The sequence below is a fragment of the Canis lupus genome, chromosome 25, assembly GCF_011100685.1.
Source record: "Canis lupus familiaris isolate Mischka breed German Shepherd chromosome 25, alternate assembly UU_Cfam_GSD_1.0, whole genome shotgun sequence".
In the NCBI taxonomy this organism is placed as follows: Eukaryota; Metazoa; Chordata; class Mammalia; order Carnivora; family Canidae; genus Canis; species Canis lupus.
This window is the reverse complement of record NC_049246.1, coordinates 51301688-51328735: the sequence shown is the minus strand read 5'-3', so window position 1 is coordinate 51328735 and position 27048 is coordinate 51301688. Positions and strand designations below refer to the sequence as shown.

At 50.6% G+C, this 27048-nt stretch overlaps 1 protein-coding gene across 5 annotated transcripts in view; it reads left to right on the top strand.

Annotated features, from left to right (window-relative positions):
- HDLBP (high density lipoprotein binding protein) overlaps positions 1–27048 on the top strand; it is a 68530-nt gene that overhangs the window by 26132 nt on the left and 15350 nt on the right. For 3 of the 5 annotated variants that reach the window (XM_038574435.1, XM_038574439.1, XM_038574438.1), the window contains exons 2-12: positions 9611–9675; positions 11181–11293; positions 12848–13005; positions 14068–14283; positions 19441–19647; positions 19734–19949; positions 20267–20473; positions 20643–20750; positions 21969–22073; positions 22418–22496; positions 25569–25708. In XM_038574435.1, coding sequence (XP_038430363.1) covers positions 11218–11293; positions 12848–13005; positions 14068–14283; positions 19441–19647; positions 19734–19949; positions 20267–20473; positions 20643–20750; positions 21969–22073; positions 22418–22496; positions 25569–25708 — 1512 coding nt within the window. In that variant the 5' untranslated portion in view covers positions 9611–9675; positions 11181–11217. Of the gene's footprint in view, positions 1–5198; positions 5292–9610; positions 9676–11180; positions 11294–12847; positions 13006–14067; positions 14284–19440; positions 19648–19733; positions 19950–20266; positions 20474–20642; positions 20751–21968; positions 22074–22417; positions 22497–25568; positions 25709–27048 lie in introns of those variants that run through there. The other 2 variants (XM_038574437.1, XM_038574434.1) reach the window with 2 other exon arrangements.

Below are 27048 nucleotides of genomic sequence, written 5' to 3'. Positions count from 1 at the left end.
TAATTTCTCAGGGCTTCCTTACAAAAGCATCTCGGTCTCTCGGTTGAGATCTTTATATTTGTTTCTTTGAAAATTGGGGAGGATTGGTTACATAAACTTTCCATTTCTAACAGACGCTGTTTAGGTGACTTGTTTTTCTGAAGTTGCCGGTTTCCTCTGTCTTCAGGCTGTGTCTGTGTGTGTGTGTGTGTGTGTGTGTGTGTGTGTGTGGTGGTGGTGGTGGTGGTCAAGTTTTTGATAATACTTGTCTCAGTAGAGTTCTTATGTGATTTTTCAGAATCTCTACTCTGGCTGTAGTTTTGATACTCTTGAAGTCTCAGTATTGCCTGTTTATATCTGTTCTTATTTTTTTCCATTGGTCATTTTTTTGCCAGAGATCTAACTGGTCTTTTAAAAGACTCAGCTGTAAGTTATATTTATTCTCTCTAGTAGGTATATTTTCACTTCATTAATTTCTTATCTGTGTTTCTTTTAACTTTTTTAAGATTTATTCTGTCCTTCTAATTTCAGGAATGAATGATTAAATTTTTACTTTTTCCTTTTCACTAATATGATGATGGCCTAAGGGTATAAAGTTGTCTCCAAGCAACACTCTGGCTTGATCTCACAAGTTTGGATATCTGACTGCTTATTGTGCTAATTATTTTCAGATTTCTTCTTTGACCCATGAGTTATCTAGAAGCAAGTTTTTATATTTCCAGGCTTCTTAAAATTCTAAGTTGGCTCCTAATTGATTGTGTTGTTTTTAGAGAATGTTACACTATTAGTTCTTCGCAATTGATTGTGTTGTTTTTAGAGAATGTTACACTATTAGTTCTTCGCCATTTGTTTCTGTTTTGCCCTAGCTGCTAGCCAGTGTCTATAAAAATTCCATTATGATTGAATGTGTCATTTCTAATAATTGGGTGAAGGATTACATAAATCCAATAAAGTTTTATTAACTACATTGTTTTAATATTCTGTACAGTTTTAATCTTCACAATCTGTGTTCCCAAAAAAGCTGAATCTGTCTTCATTTGTAATCCCAGATACGTCAACTTCTCATAACCTTCCTGTTTTTACTTTATGTATTTTATAGCCAGGTTATGAGAGATGTATATGATCAGAGTTGATTGGGGCTTTTTATTCTTGACAGTCTGTGTGAAATCAATATGGCTAGCTCAGCTTTCACCGGTTCGGATTTGCCTGAACTGATCTTCCATCTCCTTACTTTCAGCGTCTCTGTCCCCGCCGTTTAGGTGGCTGAATTAGCTCAGAGCTGGATTTTGTATTTACATTAGGTTATCACCACATTTGGATTCATTTTTTCCATCATATTTTGTGCTTCATTTGCCTTGCTTTTCCATCACTTGTCTTTTCCTCCTTCTGCTTCCTGTTGTTTTCTTTTTCCTCAATTTTCCTTAGTAATTACTAACACAAGGCAACGTAACTGATAAAGTAATCGTGTGTACTGTAATGAATACTTCTGAACCTACCACCGAATCCAAGATTTTAGAGTATTGCCAATAACTTGTTTGAATGGGAGTTTGGTTTTTTGGTTTGAAAGTTACAAATTGTGCTTTAACTATCACTAGATCATCTTTTTAAGTTTGTATCATTAATTCAACAAGGGCTGATACTAGTATTTCCAGCCTTCCCTCAAATAATGATCTGAAATATTGCAACTTCAGTTTCTTCCTTCCACCTTACATTTATTGCTGCTTACAATTTTAATTATATTTTAATTTCCTCCAGATTGTATTGTTAGTATGTGGTCAGTGCTTGTCTCACTTAATCTGGGTTACTGGTTTCTTTGTCAGTATTCCTTCTGGCAGCGCTCTGGCTCTCATTTTCTGGCTGGAGTGTGCCCTTCAGTGGTCATTTTAGCAGCCATCCATCAGTAGTAATAGCTTTCTCTCCATCTAAATGTCTCTCTTGCTCTTGTCCTTAATGAGAGAATTCTGAGTTGACAGGTACTTCCTTCAACATAGGTTACAGGTGTTAGTTCATTGTCCCCTGGTAGGCATTGTGACGTCTCTGTAGCTAACCTGTCTCTCCTGTAGTCGCTTTTAGGTTCTACTCTTGTCTTTGGCATTCTGCGGTTTCACTACAGGGTGTTTTGGGGTGGTGGATTAGTTGAAACGATGCTGCTAGGTTCTGTCTCTTGATGTGGGGAGAGGGTATCTTTACATTCTAGGATTTTCTCTGTTATTTTTCCAATACTGCTTCTCTGTTCCTTGTAATTGCTTCGTTAAGAACTTCTATTAGACATATGTTGGACTTCCTCATTCTCTTTTCTGTAGTTCTTTTTTAAAATTTTTTTTAGAGATTTTATTTATTTGAGAGACAGCAAGCACATGCAAGGGGGTGGAGTGCAGAGAGAGAGGGAGGGAGAATCTCAAGCTGACTGCCTGCTGAGCGTGGATCCTGGTACTGGGCTTGATCCCATGGCTCTGAGATATGGCCTGAGCCAAATGATTTTGTCAGACGCATAACAGAATGAGCCACCCCGGTGTTCCTCTTACCATGTGGTTGGTTGGTTAGTTGGTTTTGGAGAGAAAGGGAGAGAGACTGCCAGAGAGGGAGCCTGCTGAGCTGAGAGCCTGACTGAGCCACCCAGGTGCTCCTTATCTCTAGTTCTTAACCCATTTGTTCCGTCAATTGAATTTTTTTAAGGCCACTTTCTTATGCCTGACATCTCTAATCACTTCAGGAATTTTTTACATTTTCAGTCTGATAGTTCTGTCATCTAAAGTTCTTGAGTCAAATCCAATTTCAGTCTTCTTTTTTGAATTTTGGACTTCAGCCTCCCTACAGTGTGGGTAGATTTGTGGATATCATTTGTAGCCTGGTGTGACGACGTTTGTTTTCTGCTGAGTGGGGTTTATCTCTGTTTTGGTAATTTGTAGATTCGGGCTAGGGCATCTTGGGAAAATGGGGTTGTAAGGATTGAGCCCTGAACCTTTATTGAGTGTTTGTTCATGGTTGCTAGTGCTCAAGAAGAGTTCTCACCACCTAGTACAAGCTGATTGGAAAGTCTCTAGGCTGGTGGGCTTGTTGTCCCCCCCCTCCCCTCAATGAAATAGCCTACTTTCTATTGAGAGTTAGTCCTATTGAGGGTCATGGTTCTAAGGGGCCGGGGGATTCTGTTCTAACCTGCGCAGGCCCACATCTTCTCCCCTGTCCACTCGAGGGCTGAAAACCCAAATGTCACAGACTGATGTTCACTTTTTGAGGTAGCCATAGGGGGTTCACACATTATCTGTTGTGACTGTTGCTGCTGGACTTAGGCCTCTGAAAATCTGCCTCTACAAACTAGTAGTTTCAATGCACTGAAGCTTGTTGGGATGAAACACAGAGAAGCATCCTGGGATGGTTTGTAGCACAAACTCAGCATCTGATTTTACAATATCTTTTGTTAACTGTATGTCTTTTACCGTCTTTTAAGGCCTTCTGTGCGAGCCTCTGACTGGGGTGACTTCCAAGCTCTATTGGAAGTTCCTCGACAGTCAACCCGCCAACTGTTGGAGAATCCCTCCCTTCTTCCTCGCTCTTTACCCCCCCACCCCCAGCCACACACATGGTACTGAGACTTCAAAAACAAAACACTTCGTCTGAGTTGCTGGTTACTTAGTCCCCACGGATGGACGGAGTAACTACAAATACTAATAACCTAGTAGGGGAGGCTAGAGAGCTTGGTGCTTCCAAGTCTAAGGATATGCTACCTGTCGGGGTCCCATCCTAGGGAAATAATGGCACTGCTTCAACAATGATGTCCTTGGCTGGAAGGGATGGATTTTTGACTGCTTTCCATGGATTTCTCTCCCCCAGTGATCTCCTGAGGGTTTCCTGTGGGCTGAGCTGAGCTTCTCCCCTGGCCTTCAGCTCGCATATAGAGTTGCCTTCTTGACACCCGCACTTGGCCATCCCATGGGCATCTCTTGTCACACTCTGTGCCCTTTCCTGCAGGTCATCTTCAGACTCCCAATCTTGGTGTGGGCAGCCAAGAACCTCCCTGCCATTCTTAGCTCTTGTCATGCTCTGCCTCCACTTATGGGGACCTCTTGGTGCTACTTCCAAATCTGGCCACCTGGTTGATCGCCAGCCCCACCGGAAAGCTGGCGTCCTCTTCAGACTGAATGGTTGCAGCGGCCCAACCTCTTCCCCTCCCCCACATACTTTGTGTTCCCCTGAGGAAAGTACATCTGGTCCTGCCTTCTGCCCCTTCAAACTCCCCATCATCCTCCCATCCCAAGTACCACTGTAGGACTACAGGTGGTGCTGACAAGGCTCAGGCCTTCCTGCCTGCTGTTGCCATGGTCCCTTCCGCTTACCCTCTGTGGCCCAGGCTGTGCACCACCCTCACTCATGCAGGATCCTGTGGGGGCTCTGGACCCTTGGTTTATTTTTAAGATTTATTTATTTATGATAGAGAGAGAGGCAGAGACACAGGAGGAGGGAGAAGCAGGCTCCATGCCAGAAACCCGATGTGGGCCTGGATTCCAGGACCCCAGGATCATGCCCTGGGCCAAAGGCAGGCGCCAAACCGCTGAGCCACTCAGGGATCCCCCGACCCTTGATTTAAAAATGAAACAGGGCAGCGATCGATTATGCAGGGATGCACACCTGGTGAGCCACTGTCCTGCTCTAGGGCCCGAGCCCCCGAGGGCAGGGCTTCCCTCTCCTGCTGGCTCTATGGTGGGACACGCAGTAGGCGCCCCTGCTCTTCCCTTCCTGCGGAAGTCATGCCCTCTTGACGGGCAAGGGTGGCCCCTTTTTGAAGGGGAGTCACCTGGACGCCAGGGAGCGGAGGAGGGCCCCAAGGCTGGGAACCACAGGGGAGGAGGGGGAGGAAGGTGCTCTGAACTTCGGGCCCTGGGTCAGGCTGCAGCCAGCCCGCGGCGTCCTGGGGAGCTGTGCGTGGGGAGGGGGCCGCGGGGCGCCTTGGTGTCGTCCTCCGCGGTCTCGGTCCCTCAGGGGTGGGCTGTCCGGCCCGGGGTGCGCTGGGGGTGCGGTGGGGGTGCGCGTCCCCTGCCCCCTCCCCCGCCCGGGGCTCTGGGGCTCTCCCGGCCCGGGGTGCGGGCCCTGCGCGGCGAGTGGGGACCCCGCGGGGGGCGGGGCGGGGCCGCGGGGGCGGGGCCTCGGCGCGGGGCGGGGCCTCGGCGCGGGGCGGGGCGGCCGCCGCCTGACGTGTCTCGGCGGGATTGGAGCCGCCGCCCTATATAGCCGCGGGGGCCCGGGCGCCGGCCTCGGAGCGCGGCCCGGCTTCTCCCGGCGGCCGGCGAGCGGGCGGAGACCCCCGACCCCGGCGAGTGAGCGCGGGAGTGAGCGGGGAGTGAGCGGGGCCGCGGGGCGGGGGCGGGGGTTGGGGCGCGGGCGGGCGGGGCTGCCGACGTGGAGCCCGGCGGGGGAGGGGACGTGGCCGCTGCCCCCTCCCCTTCCTCCCTCCTCCTCCTCCTCCCCCTCCCTCCCCTCCCCCACGCGGCCCCCTCCCCTCCCCCTCCCGAGCGCCCCCTCCCCTCCCCTCCCCCCCACCCCCACCCGCCCGGACCCGGCCCCGGCCCGGGCTACGTGTCCCAGTGCGCATGGGCCGCGGCGCCGGCCGGGAGAGTGAGAAACTTTCCCGAGTCCGCGGCTCCGGGCGCCCTCCCCGCCGCCCCCCTCCGCCCCGCGGCGCCCCCCGAGCCCCAGCCTCCGCTCCCCGCTCCCCCAGCCCCCGGCTGCCCCGGCCCGTCGGCGCGCGGGGGAGGGGCGGCCGACCTGGGGCTCGGCTCGGGCGCTGACGTGGGCGTCCGGCGGGGAGAGCGGGCGGGGGGCGGGGGCCGGGCGGGGGCGGGCAGGGCCGGGCGGGTCGGGTCGGGCCGGGGCGCGGGCCGCCGCACCTCCACCTGCTGCCCCTGCCCGCCGCCCGGCCCGGGGCGCCTGCTGTGCCGGGGGCCGCGGCCGACTTGGACGCACCCCAGGTCCGCGCACGACAAACACATTACGGAAAAATACCGAATTTGGACGAACGGCGGGGAGGCCGCGCGCCGCTGCCCCTTTAAGCCTGTCCCCGCCCGCGGGCTCCGTGGCCTGTGGGAGGGCCTGCTGAGGTGGCATCTGCGGGAGCGCCTGCCGCCTGCGGGCCGGGGCCGGGGACGGGGCCGGGGACGGGAAGGGGACGGGGACGACGGGGACGGGACCGGGACCGGAGGGGGCACCTGGCTCACCCCGCGGCCCGGGCTGCCTGCTGAGGTGGCATCTGCGGGAGCTCCTCCTGGCCGGGCCGGGGCGGGGCGGGGCGGGGGCGGCCGCCAGCACAGGCTCACCTGGCCCCGGGGCCTGGCTCACACGGCCGCGGCGCGAACTCGGGCTCCCGATCACGCGTGGGTCTTGGCAGGGATGTGGGGGAAAGTTCTGCAGGACGACTGTAGGGGTGAAAGCAAGTAGCTGTAGTTTGCAGACAAAAGAGAAGTGCTGGTCTCCACTGGAGGCACCGGGTACCCTGTTGCTCAGTCCTGCCCAGGGCCCAGATAAAGTTCTCCCGGCACTGTTAACTGCTTGCAGAGACTTTTCCTTTTTGCAGAGAAGTTAAAATTCTTCGTGTACGGGTTTCCCTGTGGTTTGTGTGGGGACCAGGTTTCTGTCGTGGTCCACAGTCGCTGGGACGTGACATTTCTCCCGGTGGTGGTCAGGCATGCTAGATGGTTCCCCGGGGTGGGAGAGGGCAGTCTCTGGTCCTGTCCATCCTCTTTCCTTTGGGTCTAGTTCTGTTCTGAGATGTTGGCCCCCCCCACACACACACACACCTGGACTTTCACACTCTGCAAACTAACGGCAAAGTCTAGCGTGAGAGGATTGTGAGATTGGTGTTGAGCAAGTGGATCCAAATGCTTCCTGCACAAACTGGTTGAGAGCAAGCCACACAAAGGCAGAACTGGAGCGGTCCTGGGAAGAGCTGGAGGAGAAAGGGCTCCACGTGTCTGAGGTGGTCTCGTAGAAAAAAATGGACTTGTTCTCCAAGGCAACAGCGAGGAGAAGTTGCAGGTCTTGGCAGACCGCTGTGACAGCTGTGTATGTAGAAGCGGAGCAGGGCGCCCCTGGAAGACCACGCAGCTCTGGTCTGCTGGTGCTCACAGACTGCAGTAGAGCCTTGCCTCGGGTCCCTTTCAAGCCCGATTTGAGCGGCGTTATTAGATTCAGGGAGGGGCTGTGATAGCCTGTGTTTGGCCTCTATTCCTTGATAATGGGGCCTGTGTAAGGTGTCCTCAGAACTTTAGATAGCAGTGATCACTGGCGAGGTCGCCCAAGGCCTCAGTGAAGTGGGAGTTGTCTTGCTGGGTGTTGTCTGGGAGGGTGGAGTGCTGGTGGGGAGCACGTTTGGGTGGGCAGAGAGCTGTGGGTTCGGTTTCTTAGTGCTGCTTTGTTGAGGTTGAGGCAGGTAGACAGTCATGCTGAGCATGTTAGGAGGACCAAGATTGGCCTTTTATAAAATCTCACCCCGGAGCCTCACGTGGAGGGAGGTCTGTATTTACATATGGATCATAAGGTCTGTGCTTAAAGCGAGTTCTAAAAAAAAATGGGCTTTTTTGAGAAGTTTATAAGAAAAAAAGAAACCTTATTTGATGATATCAGAGCCCCAGATGTTAACTCTGCTGCTCCTTGCAATCTATTCATTTACTGCCGCTGGAAATCTGAGGACTAGAGACCCAGTGTATCCTGTCAAACAAGTCTCGATTTTTTTTTTTTTTTTTTTTTTTTTTTTTTTTTTTTTTTTTTTGGAGATCCACTCTGTCCTCTTGCTGCCCAAGGGTCTGTGCACACGTGGGGGTGTTAGAGATTCTGGGACAGACTCTCTCCAACACATTGGTAGGTTCAGCTGGGTCGGTGATCCTTCCTTGAGCAGCTTGAGATCAAGCTGGAATTGACTTCTGAAAGGTGCATGAGCTACCTCAGACCTTCAGGAATTTGTCCCATCTCGTGTGACAGTAGGTGCACAGTGGGAATTGCTCGTCACAGACCTCTAGCTGGAGGGACGCAGACAGTGATCACACTTGGCCACGTTTATTGAATGGCTGTCACTGGGCACTGAAGATATGTCCTGTCTAGGAAGGCAGGAGGGCTGGTCCGTGGGAGCCCAGAGAAGAGGGTGTGAACATAGTCCTCGTGGGGAACCTGGGTTATTAGGGGGGTGGATGTCTGTGGGTTTTAGGAGGTGACGTGGCATGACCTGGAGTGGGAGGCTGTGGAAATGCAAGGTCGGTAGGTAAAAGAGCAGGTGCAGCCCAAGTAGGAGTTCTGAGTGAGGAGGGCAGGGTAGACGCTTGGATCCTGGCTTCACTGTTGGCACTTTGACCTAGAACACCTCCATCTCATGCCTAGGCTGGCCAAGTGTGCACTAGTCAGACCCTCGGAATTCCAGGGAGTTCTCACCTTTTACACCCGGTCAGAATCTACGTGTGGATGTGCTACTTTGATAATGTGATTTAATGGAAAAGTCTTAATCTTTAGATCTTGTGGGTTACAAGTTATTGAAGACAGATTCTCAAAACTATCTGGGTCAGTTTGCTTCCACTTTTCTCCCTCTGTCTTGCTACATACGAGTGTCTGGTGGGACTTGGAGCCCCAGACAGGCTCTGGCCCATGTGGCTGAAACCCTGCATTTAGAGAGTTTTTGTTTTTTTTTAAGTCCTAAAATGTTGCTGGACAATGAGACCCTTTTACATCTGGAGTCTGCTGGTACATCCCTGACGACCATGAACTGTCCTCCTAGCTCCTGAAATAGTCGTATTATGGGCAAGGATTTGGGATGTTACTCTCCATTTAGGTGGGAGATAGGATTACTGTTGAGTCCCCAACATGACACCTACCTCATTGCACTTGACTGAGTGTGTGTGGTGTTCTGTGTAAAGTGGCAGGTCACCGACCTGGAAGCCTCACTATCCCAGAGTCCCCAAGGCAAGATGACCTACACCCTCTTACTTCACAGAGAACTTCTTGGTCTTCCTCAGCAGGCCTTTGAAGGTTCCTTCCAACCCTGCTATTTTATGGCCTGGTTTCTAAATCCCGGTGAATTAGAAGGGACCGAAGGCCTTTTACAGGATGACAGTGAGAACAAAGTAACTACAAAACACACAGCGAGCTCATAAAGATGGTGGATCTCCGTCACCATCAAGAGCTCAGGACCCCAAAGGTCCACGTACTGTTCTGTGTCATAGCACAAGGTCACAGGGTCTGCTGCTTCTGGCTCAGCAGTCAGAGATTAAGAGGAGTGCAGGAGAAATTACTCAACCATGCAGGAAAGCAAGCCACCAGTTTTATAAGGATTTTACTTCAGAATGGTTAAATTGAAAAGTTTTGGCATTACGATGTCACTCCCTCGAGTCCAGGGGAAAGTTGCCCTCTAAAAGTTGTGGAAGCTTTAGATTTTACTGTATATACTAGGTTTTGTTTGACGCTAATAGCCCAGGGGCAGAGCTTCCCTTTTTTTCCCAAGGAACTTGTCTAAATGTTAGTGTTGGTAAGCAAAGCAGTAGATGATGTTTTGCCCTCTTCTGGTTGGGATGTGAAAGAAAGGGTCTGGGTTCCAGAATGCAGATAAGTAACTTTGGTCTCCTTGTCTTCTTGCCGCCCCCTTCCTGTCCCACACCAGCACAACCTGGCAGGCTGGCACTCACCGCCTGAGGACGGACTCTCTGGCTACTGACCGTTTTGCTGGTAAGTGTGACTGCTCCTTCGGAAGGCTTCCCATCCCTGGGCCGCATGTGTGCCTTCTTTCCTTATGGTTTTTTTTTTTCTTTCTTTCTTTCTTTCTTTCCTTATGTTTTATTAAGTTTCTAGTGGCTCAGAAAGACTTGCTGTAACTACACCTCCCAAGAGAAGCCCTTCACATGTGTCCTCTGGTTTCTACCTATTTTTAAACCTTTTCTTTCTTTTTTTTCTTTTTTTAAGATTTTAATTATTTGTTTACTTATTTATGAGAGAGAGAGAGAGAGACAGCACAATTTGGGGTGGGGAGAGGGAGAAGCAGACTGCTCGCTGAGCAGGGAGCCCAACCCTTGGCTCAATCCCAAGACCCCGAGATCATGCCCTGAGCCGAAGGCGATGCTTAACGGACTGAGCCACCCAGGTGCCCCCAAGCCTTTTTTTTTTTTTTTTCCTGAAATGTGAATAATGTTTGTTCATGATTATTTGAATTTGGATCCTCCTTCTCTTGAGGAATGCAGAGCTTAATTTTCTTGAACTTGGGAAGAAGTCTCCCAGAGCTGTGAAAATTATGCAAAAACTCCCCTTTATTCCATCACTTGGCTCTCTTAATACTTTTTTGCCATGGTGGTAGAAAAAGACACTTTGGTGCAGAATGGTGTGGAAAGAGTGGGTTCTTGTCATCACAGTCGCATGGAGCTCACCTAAAGGAAGGTGAAGGGAGGAAGCGAACACCCCTGCCTCAAAGCTGAATGAGCCCCTTTTCCAGATAAGGGGCTGTGGCTTTCAGAGCCCACAGTCCCCCCTGAGTACCTGGCACCCAGGAGTGGGATCTGGAGGCACACACTGCTTGGTTCCTTCCCTGAACTGAGGAACTCTGCCCTTGGGTTGGTTCCAGCTGCCCTGAGTCCCCTCTGGCCCCTGAGAGCTAGGACATCAGAGAATAACCAGCCAGCACAAGTCAGAGGCACTTAACCACCCTGCTTCTTGCCGTTACATTGTTGCCACGGAGCACCGAAGGAAGGATCTCGCCAGCAGCAGCATCGCCAGGCCGGCTGCGGTGTGCTGGGCCTGGCTGACCGTGGCCACGGTGCCCGCCGTCCTTGCAGGGGCCATCTGATGGCTCCTTGTAGCAACTGTCACGTGATGGATTTTATAAGCATCAGGAGGCATGTGGATGAACAAATTAACAAAATAACTGAGATAGCTGTTAGGAGAACCATCCAGATGTTGATCTGCAGGCCGTCTCTGCAGCCCCTGGACATCGTGGGACTGGAGTTCTCAGCTGGAGCCTCTGGCTCCTCACTTAGAGGATAACTTTTGAGGGGAACTTCACTTGAATTTTCCTTCCTTTCATCATTTGGTGAAAGTTAGGGTGCTATTTTACATCAGGGGTTGTAAGGAAAATGATGTGGTTTGCTGATGAAACTGAATTAAAACCTTGGCTAAAATCCTAAGCCTAACAGTTTGGCTGTACCTTGACTGTCTTCTCTCTGACTCACTCCCTCCTGCTTCAGTGGCTCACCCGGATTGTGTGTAGGCGCGAGATCCACCATGAGCTCCGTTGCAGTTTTGACCCAAGAGAGCTTTGCTGAACACCGAAGTGGGCTGGTTCCGCAACAGATCAAAGGTGACCGCCCTTTTGTGCTCGTCTTCTCACTTTGAGACACTACTCTTTCCAAATCTTTGTCAAACCTTATGGCCTCTTAGAAGTGCCTTCTGGGACTGTAGCCGTGGGGTAGAGCCTAGGCTCCTGCTTCTTACCTGCTCTGTGTTGCACTGCCAGCCCGGCACTGCCCCTGCGTGCAGGGTGGAATTGGGCAGGAGCGACAGATATTTCTGGACACAGAAAGATTGGATGTGTGGACTACTTTCTGGAAAGCCAGTGATTTTGATCCTTGGTAATCAAAATGAGATTCTTTTGCAAAATTGCTGTTCCCCAGTGGTGTTGAATCCTTCAAAATCTGGTATGTATTTACAAAAACAGGATAACTTGATTCGAATGCTCAATTCTTATCTGTAATCATTCAACTGTGTGTAGATGATGAAATTTTCAGGAGGAAGAGTAGATTAACTGAGTCGACTATCAGTTCTTAAGTTTAATTAAAACTAAAAATTCACTCTGACACCATTGACACTGGCTGTGTGCTTTAAGTGCTTGTTTCTAGGACAGTGGAGACCCAAACAGTGCAGTGCCTGCCGGGCTGAATCCTTGTACTTAATCCAAGACCCTGTAGGGTCTGCATTTCAGATGAGGGAAGCAAGGCATTGACAGGCTCCAGCTGCCTGTCCGCGCCATGTCTTGATTGGTGTCCCGGGATAGCACAGCCATGTGGCCAGAAGTGGTGAACCCAGACTTGGACGTAGGCCTGTCTGATTCCAAAGGTCATCTCCCTGCACTGTGGGCACATCCATTCAGAATGGTTTTGATTGGGCCCTGCCATTGCCAGGGCATTTGGGGTGATCCAAAACAGTCACGCTCCTGTTTTCACGGAGCTGTGGTTAATGGGACAAGAACGTGAATGATTAGGGCGCTGTGGGGAATGGAAGCAATTAATGCTCTGGGGGCCTGGTTTCCACAAGGCTTGTTGCTCCTGAGGATTGGAGCGAGGTGGCTAGGGATGGCAGCTCCCAAAAGGGTGATTTCCAGTGCTGTATACTACAGTGGGAAACGGCTGGAGTCGGGCTCAGAGGCAGTTCTGACAGGCAGTGCTGAGCAACAACATTATTTTATTCTGCAAATTTAAGGGCTGGTTATGTGCCAAACATTGTCATAGCTGTGATTTTTTTTTTTTTTAAGCACAGGATCAGAAGACTCGGGCTTAAATTCTTTGTGGCAAGGCCTGTTTTCAAGGGGCTCACCCCATTCAGGGGGGAGCAGGGCACCCGGTGTCTGAGCTGACCACTCAGCACAGAGGCTACATGCAAGGGCAGGGTACTTGCCAGTAGGTCAGAGGCTGCCTCTCAGGCCATATGCGGCACCCGAGGGTGCTGGGCCTGGTGACCTCCTGGGGCTCTTGCCCATCACTTCAAGGAAGAGATTGGGTAGGCGGGGGTGGTGGGGTGCTCAAACAGTTGTCACTCAAACAGTTAACGTTGTTTTGACGTTAAAACTTACCAAATCTTTTTTTGGTCTAATGTTGAAAGCACTGTGCTTCCTTTTAATCTATGTTGGCCGGTCCAGTTGCTACTTTAAATTCGGAAGAGGAGAGCGACCCTCCAACCTACAAAGATGCCTTTCCTCCGCTCCCAGAGAAATCAGCTTGCTTGGAGAACGCCCAGGAGCCTGCTGGCGCCTGGAGTAACAAGATCCGGCCCATCAAAGCTTCCGTCATCACTCAGGTAGAAACTCCATTCTTTACCTGTTTCTCCCAAGTAGGAAGTGGTAGCACCTGAGAGAATGGTTTTTGAATGCACCACCGTGAGCGTGCTTTGGGCGTGTAAGGGGAAGAGGCTGTCAGAGTGAATCAGCCCCCCTGCTTCCCCCCAGCCCCGTTCCTGGGGAGCCTGTCGTCATGCCCACCTGTGTAGCCCCAGCACTCAGAAGGTTCTTCAGCCTGCTGCAAGCGGCCTGCCACCTCACCAGCCCCACAAGAACTTGTCTTCTCTGCCTTCTGTCCCACCGTGTCAAAGCGAGTTATCTTTTCTTGGCTTCTTTCCTCTCACAAGTCTATCCCTGTGCTGCCTTAATGTGGGGTATCGGCAGACATAGCACTTCTCTCTGACCTCGTGTTGGGTCGTGGGTGCTAATTACCCACCACCCATGTGCTGAGGAGTCCCCTTCCCTGAGCCTGAGCCCCCGCAACCAGTTGCATTCTGGAACTTGGCACCTTTCAGGCTCTCTGAGATGGGACTGATGTCTCCCCAGTCTTCCTCTCTGTTAACTGCACTATGTTCTACTGAGGGGTTCAGGCCCAAGGCCAGGATCATTTTGGTTCCTCCTGCATCTGCCTCCCTTGAGGAGCAGCTAGGGCAAAGCTGAGTCATCAGTCAGCCTGTACCCTTCGGCTTGAGCCCTTTGTCACCTTCTCCGCTTGGATTGCACCCCACCATGCTCACGCTGCTCCCCTGCCTACCCTTTTCCATTGCCCTCACCATTTTGCTCTTCTCGGTGGTCTTGGGTCTCCCGTCTCCCAGCTGTTTTCCCCACCCCCTGAGGGTGTCCTCTGCCGCTCTTCCTCACTGTCCATTGTGTCCATTTGTGAGAGTACTTCTCTTCCCTGCAGTGCCAGCTCCCTTACCCTCAGGCACTCTCTGCGTGGGCCTCCACCCCTGCTGCTCTGGCCTTGGAGTGTGGACGGGGAGGAGGTGGAGATACTTGGGAGTGAATGAAATGCCTAAACATTTACACGCCCTCCCAGCTCTTGATCTCTTTACCTTCCCTTTCTGACCTTTCCTGAGTAGGTGTTCCATGTACCCCTGGAAGAGAGAAAATACAAGGACATGAACCAATTTGGAGAAGGTGAGCAAGCAAAAATCTGCCTAGAGATCATGCAGAGGACCGGTGCCCATCTGGAGCTGTCTCTCGCCAAAGACCAGGGCCTCTCTATCATGGTGTCAGGGAAGCTGGACGCTGTCATGAAAGCCCGGAAGGACATTGTCGCTAGGCTGCAGACTCAGGTGGGTATCCCCAGCCTCATCCCCCTGAGCGGATGTGCTCCAGCCCCTGTACCACGGGCTGCAGCAGGTACGGTCGGGCTTTGTCACAAGCTGTGGCAGAAAGTCCAGAGTTCAGAGGTAGGCCAGCAACATTTGGAGTCTCGTAGCATTTTTAGTTGGAAAGCCCCAAAATCAGTGACAGAAGGAGGACACCTACTGATTTTGCTGTTTGAGTGAATGTACAGGAAGATTAAGGCTTGTCCCAGAGGTTGGGACACTCCGAGAAGCCAGGCTTGCTGGATGGTATAGTGAAGATGCCACCGTGGGTCACTCATTCCCAGGGCGCGGCTCAGGACTCAGCATATTGCTGTGTTACGTACACATTTCCAGGTCCTGTGTTGGGAGAGTGCGAGTTCAGGTGTGTATTTTAAGCCAATTCCCATAGTCCTTAGCAGTTTGATAGCATTACTCGGAATTTATTGGGGGAACTGTTGTAATAAATAAGTAAACCTATGATGTATTTCTCCATACATGGCATCACTTGAAGATCAGGGTAAACACAGAATCTTAATAAAGCGTCTTAGGACGGGTGCCTGGGTGGCGCAGTTAGTTGAGCATCCAACTCTTGGTTTCAGCTCATGTCTTGATCTCAGGGTCCTAAGATCAAGCCCCACATTGGGTTCTGTGCTGGGTTGCAGAGCCTGCTTGGAATCCTCTCTGCCCGTCCCCCCGGTGTGTGCTTGCCTATGTGTGCTCTCTCTAAAATAAGTAAATTTTTAAAAAAGTCTTGTGACAGGTACAACTTTAGATGGGTTTACTTAGAAATATGGAGGCCCATGGATTCCTGGCTGGCTCAGTCAGTAGAGTGTAAGTCTCGATCTTGCTTGTAAGTTTGAGCCCAATGTTGGGTATAGAGACTACTTAAAACTATAATCTTTTATAAAATGAGAGAAGAAATAGGGGTCCTCTCCACCTGACCCTGATGGTCTGTGAGCTCATCGGGGAGCTGGCTCCAGAATGTGGTGGCTAGAAGATGATGTGCCGTGGGGCAGGGGCCGGGGACTCGGCACAGAGGAGGGGATTGGCCCTGTGCTGCCCAGCCTCTCTCACTTGGACGTGCTGGGCCCTGGAACAGTCAGTCCCTAACCCCCACTAGCTTCAGGAATGAACTCATTAAGTGTAGGCAATTGAAAATGTGTGTCGATTGCTTCACTTTGTGGCTGGTGTGTAGTAAGCTCTCAGACTTGGGCTGTTTACTGGTTGGTGAATATTTGAGTATTTAGTGATTGAGCACTGAGCCCGGAGATCTGAACCAGTGCCCCCGCCCCCATTACTTTAAAGCAAGTCCCAGATACATTATTTGCTTATAAATAACTCAGTGTGCCCCCCTCTTAATGTAATTTACTAGGCTATTAACTTATTAAAACTAATAGTAATTTCTGAATATGTCCATTCACCCGTGTCTATTTAATGGGCTTCTCTCATTATCTGCAGGTGTCTTTCTGAGTTGACTTGTTGAAACCGGCACCTGAACCAGGCCTGCCTGCCATGCTCGTTCATTCCTCAGTACGGCCCTCTTCTCCTGTTCTTGATGCCTTTGATTTTTCAGGATAAGCAAGTGTTTGCTTTGTCCCACTCTCCATCACTGTTTCCTGTAAACTGGTGGTTAGATGCAGGGGCTTGGTTTCCTTCACGTTCAGCTTACTTATGTGGCAAGAAAACTTGTGGGTGGTCCTGTGTAGCTGCTGTTGATTCCAAGATGGATCACTAGACTTGGGAGTCTTCAGCAAATCCATCCATTAATAAAGTTCCCATTCGTTCTTTGGCATAGCAGTTGTATCCTGTCCCGCTGATGACAGCCTAAATTCATCGCCGTGTGGATGTGGCTTGCTACCCCCGCTCTCCACCTGCGTTAGTTGGTGTCCTTGGGAAGAACTTCCCTCTGCCAGCTGCTTAGTCAGTGTTCAAGCTGCATTGGCGCTCTGGCATGTCCAGTAGGGATCCGGGAATCTTCTCCTTGTCGTTATGAACTTTGGATGTGTTTATTAGTCGTTAAGGTGAAATTGCATCATCTTTGGACAGTGGGACACCTTCAGGTTGGTACCCTGCGGCTTTATGGGGTGACCGTTCACGTCCACCATTTCCTACTCTCTAACCTGGAGACGAGCGGCCCAGCTGCGGCCACAGATCTGATGGCAGCTGTTCATCCAGGAACTCCACGCCTTTTTAGTAGGAAGTTGCAGGAGTTCATCCTGGTAGTTCTAATGAAGATGAAAGATGAGAGGGCTTTAAAATCGCTTGAAGGAATTTGTGCTCTCATCTTGAGCTGTAGTCAAGGTTGGTACACAGAGTAGTATAATAAGGTTCAGTCAGACACAGCCTCTGCACCCTGTCCCTCCCTCCCTCCCTTGCTGACTGGCTGTTCTTAGTCTTTGATGGACCCCTTCCCTCCTTCAGATTTGAAAATAGAAGTACAAGACGACTTGTCATAGTAAACCCTCTTCTGCACCTTGTCTTTTCCCGCATATTTTCTGGAGGTGTCTACATATCAGCAAATAGTGGCTCTGCTCCTTTCTTTGTACAGCTGCGAGATGCTCTGTGGGTGTGTTGTAATTTATTCAGGCATTCCTGTTGATGGGCATTTGGGTGTCTTCCCAACTTTCCTGTTACAAACTGTGTCTCAATAAAAACCTTGTGCATATGGGATTTCCTGTTTCACGAAGTGTGTCTCAAGATCCATTTCCTAGCAGTGAGGTGGCTGGGCCAGAGGACAAGCGCGTATTGTTATTCTGTAGGAGCTGCGAGCCCTGTCCCTCAGGTGCTGGGCATTGTTTGTGTTCCCGAGAGCCTCCCCCAGAGCCCTGCTGCACCCAGCAGAGGCTTGGGCTTTTTTGTCACTCTGAAAAGTAGCAGAGTATACTTTTAATTTGTTTTTTTCAGATGAGCAGAATTCAGTGTATCTTTTTTTATTTATTTATTCCTGAGAGACACAGAGAGAGATGCAGAGACACAGGCAGAGGGAGACGCAGGCCCCCTGCGGGGAGCCCGATGCGGGACTGGATTCGGGGACCCTGGGATCCTGCCCTGAGCTGAAGGCAGCTGCTCAACCACTGAGCCCCCCAGGCGTCCTTCAGTGTGTCTTTATTAATACCTGAGGGCTGTGTGCGTGTTGTCTCTGCAGTGTCTTGTCTTTGCCCTCATCTATCAACTTTAGAGTTGTCCACCTTGCTTGGTGTAGTCGAGCCTTCAAACCCTACATGCCTTACAAACCACCTTTCCCACTTCACCATTTGTTTTTTGATTTGGGTATGTTTTGCTATTTGGCTTTTTATTCTAGTGCAGTTACGTGTCCTTACGCTTTTGTTCTTTTGAGCTATTGTTAGGAAAGTTTGTTTCACTTCCGAGTTGTAAGAAACCTAGTCTTTTCTCTGGTGCATGGAAGGGCAGGGGTTTGAGTTTGGGATTTCTTGTGAGCAGTGCAACATGCAGACCAACTTTCATCTTCTCCAGATGTCTGTTAGGTAGCCAACACCAGTTATAAAAGTTTTCCCCCAGTGATTTGAGTGTGGTTTTTTGAAGTCCTAAATTTTCTTATTAACTTGGTTGTGTGTGTGGATTTTCAGTCCCAGCCCGGGGGCCTTCCCCTCTGTACTCGTGTTCTGTCCTCATGGTCATGGTCTTGGATTTCTATCTAGTACAGTTATCACCACCCCTCGTCGACAGTCCAGGGTTTTCCTGCCCTGCTCTTTTTCATTGTGCCACACAAGCTTGATAATCTACATTTTGCTCAGAATTGCATTAGATCTTTTAAGGAGTGTTTTGTAGTTTCTAATGCACATATCCCACCCTTTCTGTTGGGTCGTGTCCAGTCGCTTTGTCTCTCCCCCACTCCGCATCCGTGGGCACGGCCATCCTTCCCCGTTGCGTCTGCTAACTGGTTATAGTTAATAGGAGTTAAACCTGTTGATGCTGGGTTCTGATTTCCTTCTCCCCATTACAGACATCAAAAATTCTAGAAAGTTGTCGGTTTCTGGGGGTGCAGGCCCGTGCTCTCTTCCTTATCCGGTAATACTTGGGCCTCCTCTGCTTCCTCAGCTCGGCTCCCGTGGGGGTCGGGCCTCAGCAGGTGCTCCACTTGAGCACAGCTCTGAGTACAGGCTGCGCTGGGTGCATGTTGTGTCACATTAAGTAAATAACATTTGTATTTTCTTGCACGTTTTTAATCGTGAATGGATTTAAATTTTGTGAAGGTGGTCGCTTGGTTTTTTTTCTCACATGTCACAATATGAATTATGTAAATTGATTTCTGAATACTGAACCATTTTTGAAGTAAACATTTGATCAGTGTGTTTGAGTTGGTGGCCTGTTTTCCTACACTAGTTGGGAAGTGAGAACCTTCTATATCGCTTCCATGACACAATTTAACGTTTTCGTTTTGAATGTTAAGTAGGCGGCTATAAGCTTGTATTCCTGGCTGGTCTGCGAGTCTCTGCTCTACCGGTGTTGGGAGTGCTAACACTTTGCCTTTTTTTTTTTTTTTTTTTTAAGTCTTCTTGGCAGCTGTTTTCTGCACAGTCAAGAAGACTAGGAGTCTCTGTGACTTTGGGAAGTTACTTGATTTCTAGCAATTGGACTGTCATTGGATTAAGGGTTTGGATTCTTTCTATTGTATCTCCTCAGATAAGTTGTCTATTTTAACTGGTTGTGAAAGAGATAGGAAGAAGAGTTTATTACAGGATGTCGGGCTTCCCTCTGGGGAAAAAAAAATAGCCTATGCCTCGAAAAACAAATTAGTATGTACCTGCTTTCCTGCCATGTCCTAGGATGTGTTAGCAATCATCATAGTGGAAAACAAGACCGCATTCTTGAATATTCCTGTTCTCATGATGGCTTACTGGGCTGAGAAGATGTTGAACAAATAATCACCACTAAATCCTTACGACAAGCTCAGGGTGGTCGCATGGGGCCATCTGAATGTATCGCGCTTGAACTTTTCTAGCCTGGGGGTCAAGGTACGCTTCCCCAAGAACATGATGTTTAACTTGAGACTGTTCTGAGGGATGGATTGAGGTTGGCTAGGCAAGAACAGCCTTTCAGCCAGAGACAATGTCGTGGAGAAATACATGTTTTCAGAACCTACAAAGACAGCTACCATCTTTGGTTCTTTACCTGTTTTAGGCCTCAGCGACTGTTGCCATTCCCAAAGAGCACCACCGCTTTGTTATTGGCAAAAATGGAGAGAAGCTGCAAGACCTGGAGCTGAAAACTGCAACCAAAATCCAGATCCCGCGCCCAGATGACGCCAGCAATCAGATCCGGATCACCGGCACCAAAGAAGGCATCGAGAAAGCTCGCCACGAGGTCCTGCTCATCTCTGCTGAGCAGGTGGGGCCAGCTGAGGGCTTGGTGTGTGTGTGTGCCGGCCTCAGCCCCACAGCCGTGCCCTCATGCTTGTGGCCTGTCCTTTCCAGGACAAACGTGCTGTCGAGAGGCTGGAGGTGGAGAAGGCATTCCACCCTTTCATCGCCGGGCCTTATAACCGACTGGTTGGCGAGATCATGCAGGAGACAGGGACGCGCATCAACATCCCCCCGCCCAGCGTCAACCGGACAGAAATCGTCTTCACTGGAGAGAAGGAGCAGTTGGCTCAGGCTGTGGCTCGCATCAAGAAGATTTATGAGGAGAAGGTAACGATGGGGAAGAGAGCATAGCTCACTCTGGCGGGCTGTGGGGTCTGAACCTCATTCTTTGAGGTATGGAGGGGACTCGGGGGTCTTCACCTCTTGGAAGCTGCCATCTTCATCTGGGCATGACTAAATTCTGAGGTGATTCTTAGGAGGAGAAACCCAGTCCTTCTTGATCAGAGGAGTTTCTGCACATGAGCTCTTCCCCTTCTTCACTTTGTGGGGCTCAGAGGTGCGGTCGAGGGCTCTGCATCCTGTTCCCTCCCCTTTTGGTCCTCATGGGCCCTTCCCTCTAATGCCCTTATCGTGCTCTTACTTAGAAAAAGAAGACCACCACCATCGCTGTGGAGGTGAAGAAATCCCAGCACAAGTATGTCATCGGGCCCAAAGGCAATTCGTTACAGGAGATCCTGGAAAGAACAGGAGTTTCGGTGGAGATCCCACCCTCAGATAGCATCTCGGAGACTGTGATACTGCGAGGCGAGCCTGAAAAGCTAGGGCAGGCCCTGACTGAAGTCTATGCCAAGGTAACTGCTCCAGGAGTGGGTCCCAGCTCTGCGTGAAGGGCCGGACTCCTTACTTGCCCTTCTGGGAGCGCTCACGCACCTCGGGGTCCTAGCGGGCGGCCCAGCTCTGGGGGACACACGCACACAACCGCGACCGCGCAGCCCCACCTTCTGCTTCCTCGTTTCCTAGGCCAACAGTTTTACAGTGTCCTCCGTCTCTGCTCCTTCCTGGCTTCACCGATTCATCATTGGCAAGAAAGGGCAGAACCTGGCCAAAATCACTCAGCAGATGCCCAAGGTGAGGAGGCATCGGGAATTAGTTGCTGAGTCCTTCTTGCTTTTGTCATCACGTTTCTGAGGTTTCTGTTCTGGGCGTGGCCTGGGCGTGGCACGTTGTGTGTGTGTGTCACGGTTTCCACAGTGGGCTGAGGAAGATGAAGATGAATTCCTAAAACTACCTCTGCCGTTCTTTCAACCTTTTTAACCAGAGATTGTGTGTGTTGTTGGGTTTCGTGACTACCCTAGCACTCGTCCCCATTGTCTGTTAGGGCAGGGTAACTTCCTGCTAGTTACGGGTGCGCAGCTCGTGTGAAGCTTGGAGTTACGGCCTCTTGATGCTTTCCACCTCCGTCCTTGATGCCCTCCCAGTTTTCCAGCAACCACTGCAGCTCCCAGTGAACATGTGTGGGATGGCTGGCCAGAGGACACGTCCGCTGGACTGTCCTCCTACTCACACTTGGTTTCCAAGTGACTTCTTAGTCCTTCCGCTTTCCTGGGCTCCGAGCCCTGGTGCTCGCACATGCAGTGGCTTCATGGGGCCACTCTCCCTACCACCCTTGTCCCATGTCACTGTCTTGCCTGGTGTGTTATAAATGAGGACAGGGCCCATGGACCACCTTTGGGCAGCTAGCTGTACGCAGATTAAAATTCCATCCCTGATCCTTGTCTCATTTGTTTTGCAAGCAAAGAAGAGTGGCCCCAGGGGGCCCCTGAGTGGTTCATGAACCACTTGTTGATTGCCGGTCAGACCTTTGATTTCAGCTCAGGTCTCAGGGTCATGGGATCGAGCCCCGCTTCAGACTGTACCCAGGGTGGGGTCTTCTCCCTCCCCCTCTGCCCATCCCCCTAATGGGGTGCATGTGCTTGCACACTCTTTCTCTCTCTCTCTCTCTTAAAAAAAAAAAAAAAAAAAAAGGCCCCATAATAGTGGAAGTGGTACAGGGAATGGGGATGACAGTTGGTGTTGATGCGGTTTTATTCTGTGGCACATCATGGAGGATTTCACAGTTCCCATAGCTAGTGAACAGAAGAAGATTAGACCGTAATATTTAGTACCCGAATAACAGGTGTCCCCCCCCCCAGCTGCCCTCTTCAGCTTTCTGCGGGTCTGTGGACATGCATTTGTATGAAGCAGTGGGGATTGGCCGCTGCCTCAGCAAAGCACGCATGGTTCTTGGAGGGCACTGCCCCGTGCCATGCTGTCTTGACTGTCTCTTCCCTTATTTTGGTGTGGTAGGTTCACATTGAGTTCACAGAGGGTGAGGACAAGATCACCCTGGAAGGTCCCACAGAGGATGTAAACGTGGCTCAGGAACAGATCGAAGCCATGGTCAAAGACTTGGTAAGGTGCCCCTTTGCACGTCCTGGGTGCTGGTGCAGTAGGGACATATCCAGGTTGTCATTGCTTGGCCTGTGAGATGTCACATGGGTGGGCCAGCCTGGGGACGACCCCCGCCCCCCCAGGAGTGAATCATGAGTTGTGAAACCGTTCAAGTGGGCAAAGTCTGAAGAGTCATAGGTATAGGAGGTTTTGTTTTAGAGAAGGATCTTCCAGTGGGGCCAGAATGATTGTCTTGGAACAGAGACTGCCAGTTAAGTGACAAAAGGGGCAACAGCTGCCAGGTTGCAGGCTTTGGTGTGGCCTCAAGAGCTTGTCTGTGGACACATTGTGTTCTCTCCTTGCAGATCAACCGGATGGACTATGTAGAGATCAACGTGGACCACAAGTTCCACAGACACCTCATCGGGAAGAGCGGGGCCAACAGTGAGTGAGGGTGACCGTGGTGGGAGAAAGGCTCATGGTTTCTGACTGGGTGTCCTCATCTGCCCCTCGGGCTCTGTTTGGTCTGGAGGCAACCTTGACCGGCCTGGTCAGAGGCCACAGTGAAGGCGCCCCTGAGCCTGGTGGGGCGACATCCCTAGTTTTGCTGTCCTTCTGGAATCGCTGTTGAACGCCCCCCTGGCGGGGCTCCCCCAGGAGGAGGAAAGGTCCAGGCTCACGGGCGTGTCTCTCGGTGCACAGGAGGGTTCCTTGGGGGCACTTGGGAACACTGCGTCCCCGGTGAGCCCTGTCAGACCAGGAGTGTGAGAGTGGTTTGCTGGAAGCGTGCTGAGTGAGTGCTCTGCCCAGGTTGAGAGCATTATCTGAGACACACCCAGGGCCCTGCTTGCCTGTGAGGCCAGCCTGCACGCCACGGTGCACTCCCTGTCCGCTGTCTCAGCTGCAGCGGGAGGTAGGTGAGAGGATAGCACACCTCCCAGCCTGCATCCGTCCAGGGGGCAGGGAACCCAGCTGTCTACACAGAATGCCCTGTGACTGGGCCCTCTTTGGTTTTTGCCTTAGTCCTGTGATTGTTCGTAGTAAGCGTAAGCTTGTCAGCTCTGCTGTATTTGGTGTCAGTCTTGAGTTCCTGGCTGCTTTACCCTATGGTAGTGAGAGTCCACAGAAGCTGCTGGTGCTTCCTTGCACGCACTGTAGCTTGCTTTTGTTTTTGTCTTAATTAACTGGACGGTGTCTTCCTAAAAGACCATAAGGAAGTGTGGTTCTGAAGTTCATTTCTGGTGTCTGCTCCCTAGGAGTGTGGGGGTTTAGAATAGATCTGTTTTCTGGTTCCACCCCCCTTTCCTTCATGATCTGAAGTCTCCTGCTCGCTTCTGACTCCTTGGCTTTGGCTGTCTCTGCATGTGCTCATGACTCTCCTCGGCGACCCCGGCAGATCTTGGGCAGAGTGCTTCCCTTATTTCCTGGGATGAGGCCTCTCCAGGGAGTGGGGAATGGTTCTCTAACCACAGACCCTGGGCTCTGTCCAAAAGTGGCAGAAAAGGGGTTTCTCATTCCTCTTGTTTTGCAAAGACAGTGAAGTACTTGATTTGGATCTGGGCTGATAGTGGACTTTCTCTAGGCAGCAGTATGGTCTCCGTGGAGTTAAGTAAATGTAAAGTTAATGTAAAGCCTTGTGATTTTCACTGGTTTTACTTTTGGTTTTTGAGAGTAGTTTTGTGACTTGGGAATAGTGGTTCGGTTCCCAAACTTTTTGCCACATTAGAAACACCTGGGATCTTTATCAGTGGAACAGAATAGAGAACCCAGAAATAGGCCCTCAACTCTATTGTCAACTCGACAGGAAAGAACATCTAGTGGAAAAAAAACGGTCTCTTCAACAAATGGTGTTGGGAGAATTCAGTCACATGCAGAAGAATGACACTTTCTGACGCATACACAACAGGAAACCATCAAAATCCTAGAGGAAAACATAGGCAGGCACCTCTCTGACCTCAGCCACAGCAACTTCTTGCTAGACATGTCTCCAAAGACAAGGGAAACAAAGGCAAAAATGAACTATTGGGACTTCATTAAGGCAAAAAGCTTCTGCAGCAACGGAAACTGTGGACAAAACCCAGAGGCAGCCTGCGGAACAGAAGATATTTGCAAATGACAAATCTTTGATAAAGGGCTGGTATCCAAGATCTTCACAGAACTGACCAAACTCAACACCCAAAAACCAAACAATCCAGTCAAGAAATGGGCAGAAGACATGAACAGACATTTCTCCAAAGCAGACCTGCACATGGCCAACAGACACACGAAACAATGCTCCACATCACTGGGCATCAGGGAAATACACATCAGAACCACCGTGAAATACCACCTCACACGAGTGAGAATGGCTAAAACTAAGACGGGAAACAAGTGTTAGGGAGGCTGCAGAGAAAGGGGATCCTCCTTATACTGTGGGTGGGAACGCAAGCTGGTGCAACCATTCTGGAGAACAGTGTGCAGAAGTTCCTCAAAGAGTTGAAAATAGAGCTACGCTATGACCCAATTGCACTGCTGGGGATTTACCCCAAAGATACAGATGCAGTGAAACGCCGGGACACCTGCACCCCCATGTTCATAGCAGCAATGTCCAGAATAGCCACACAGTGGAAGGAGCCACGATGTCCCTCAACAGTTGAAGGGATAAAGGAGATGTGGTTTATATATGATGGAATATCACTGAGCCATTAGAAAGGATGAATACCCACCATTTGGTTCAACGTGGATGGAACTGCTGGAGGGCATCATGCTGAGTGACATACGTCAGAGAAAGTTACATGATCTCACTCCTATTTGGAATTTAGGAAGCCAAACAGGAGCATAGAGGAAGGGAGGAAAAATAAAGACGAAATCAGAGACGGGCAAACCATGGGAGACCCTTACATAGGAAACATACTGACGGTCACTGGAGGGAGGGGGTGGGGGGACACGGTCACTGGGGGATGGGCATTAGGAGGGCATGTGATGGGATGAGCACTTGGGTGTCATATAAGACCGATGAATCACTGACCTCTAGCTCTGAAATTAATGTACTGTATGTTAATTAATTGAATTCAAATTTTAAAAAGCTTTCTAATACTTTCCCTACTGATGAAAAAGGTAGTATCAGTGAATAATTCTTTGAAATGTGTCAACTACACGTTGTGTTATTTCCCAGGTGATCAGTACATGAGTAAAAGTTCCAAAGTAAAAAAAAAAAAGAAAGAAATACTTGTGATCTTTTAAGTATTTTAAAGCCCCCACCATACCCCAGACTAGCTAAGCCCCCCACACTGAGGGGTCCTCACCATCCGCCGCAGGATAATGTCAGGGTGACACTGGTGTGGTTGATCCAGGTGGAGACCATAAGCAGCTCATTTGAGAGAATCAAAAGTCTTGCTGTGGAGGCCTAATCACCCTCTGCTTGTGGGGTGACTGGTAGGGTTGTTTGGGGTTCGGCCCTGTTCTGCTAGGTTGTTAGTCAGTGGTGGAACACAGTAGAAACTGAGTCCAAAATGTGTTTCTTTTTATATTCTTCAGTAAACAGAATCAAAGACCAGTACAAGGTGTCGGTGCGCATCCCTCCTGACAGTGAGAAGAGCAACCTGATTCGCATCGAGGGGGACCCACAGGGTGTGCAGCAGGCCAAGCGAGAGCTGCTGGAGCTCGCCTCTCGAATGGTAAGACGTGTGGCCGGGTCCTGCCGGGAAGGAGCGTGCGTACCTCTCTCTGTTGGGTGCATCTGTGGAGTAGCATTATTTTCACCCCCGGTTCTCAAGAATGGGTCTCACTCGGGAGCGTCTCTAACTCGCTGGGGCCCAGGTGCTATACGGAGGGAGGGTGGGGGGTGTTCAGCCTTGGCCCAACCCGAGTCTGTGATGCCAATTGAAATGCCAATTCTTAAAAGTACCCAGGAGACTCCCATGTGCAGCTAAGGTTAAAAATCCCGGCTGTGTGGTTGTCTGCAGCTCTGGGGGTGGAGATGGGTGGGCCTTGCCCCCGCTGCCAGACTGAAGCACTCCACTCCCCTGGGCTAAGCTGCCCACACTGCTGTGCCTTTCGTGATTGTGTGACTCAGGCGCAGATCACGAGCAGTGACTCTCTACTTGGGCTGCATGTAAGGGTCTCAGGGGCGCCTTTCAGAATCCAGAGGAGTTACATGCTGCCCGAGTGACTGTAGCTTAGTGTAGACTTGTGCAGAGTATCAGGAAAGCCTCGGGCAGGGCAGGGCAAAGCACGTGCTTCTTGGGGCAAGGAGCGAGGCCCTTGTGTCTGCTGCCACCTTTTCACCACCTGGCACAGGTGCCCAAGCCTGGAGCCGCTCCTCAAGGCCCCCTTCTTGTTTGTTTGTTTTTTAATTTTATTTATTTCTCCATGAGAGGCCGAGAGAGACACACACACAGGCAGAGGGAGAAGCAGGCTCCCTGCAGGGAACCCAATGTGGGACTCGATCCAGGCATTCCAGGATCACACCCTGAGCCGAAGCCCAACCGCTGAGCCACCCAGGCGTCCCAAGGCCCCCTTTTGACAGTAGGCTTTTCCCTGTGCTCCGCTGCAGGCCAGCGCAGGTGGCCGGCCTCCATTGTCTGGCCAGAGCCCCTTGGTCTGGAGTGTCCTGCACCTATGTTGAATTACTGAGCCCTTATTGCTCTGTCAGCCTGGTGCCAGTCTTTTTTTTTTTTTTCTTTGCCTGGTGCCAGTCTAATCCAGGATCTCCTGAATCCTTTCACATGGTTGGCTTGTAGTGTTTTTTCCTTTATGCCAGGTCTGTTTATTCCTTTGTAGGTCTTGTGACATTTTAGTGAGACCTGGAGGAGGGTGAGAACCATGCAAGTTTAGTGCCCGGTGTTCAATTAGTCTTTCTTAAGTATCCATACAGAGCAGTGGTCTGAACCACGCTGTGTGGAGCAAGGATCACTGCCTGTTCTGTGAGTGTTAGGTCTCAAGGTCTCTTGTTCTTGTCAACACAGAAGCACTAGGTGAGCTGCTGGGGTGATGAAGGCTACTTGCTGTAGCACTT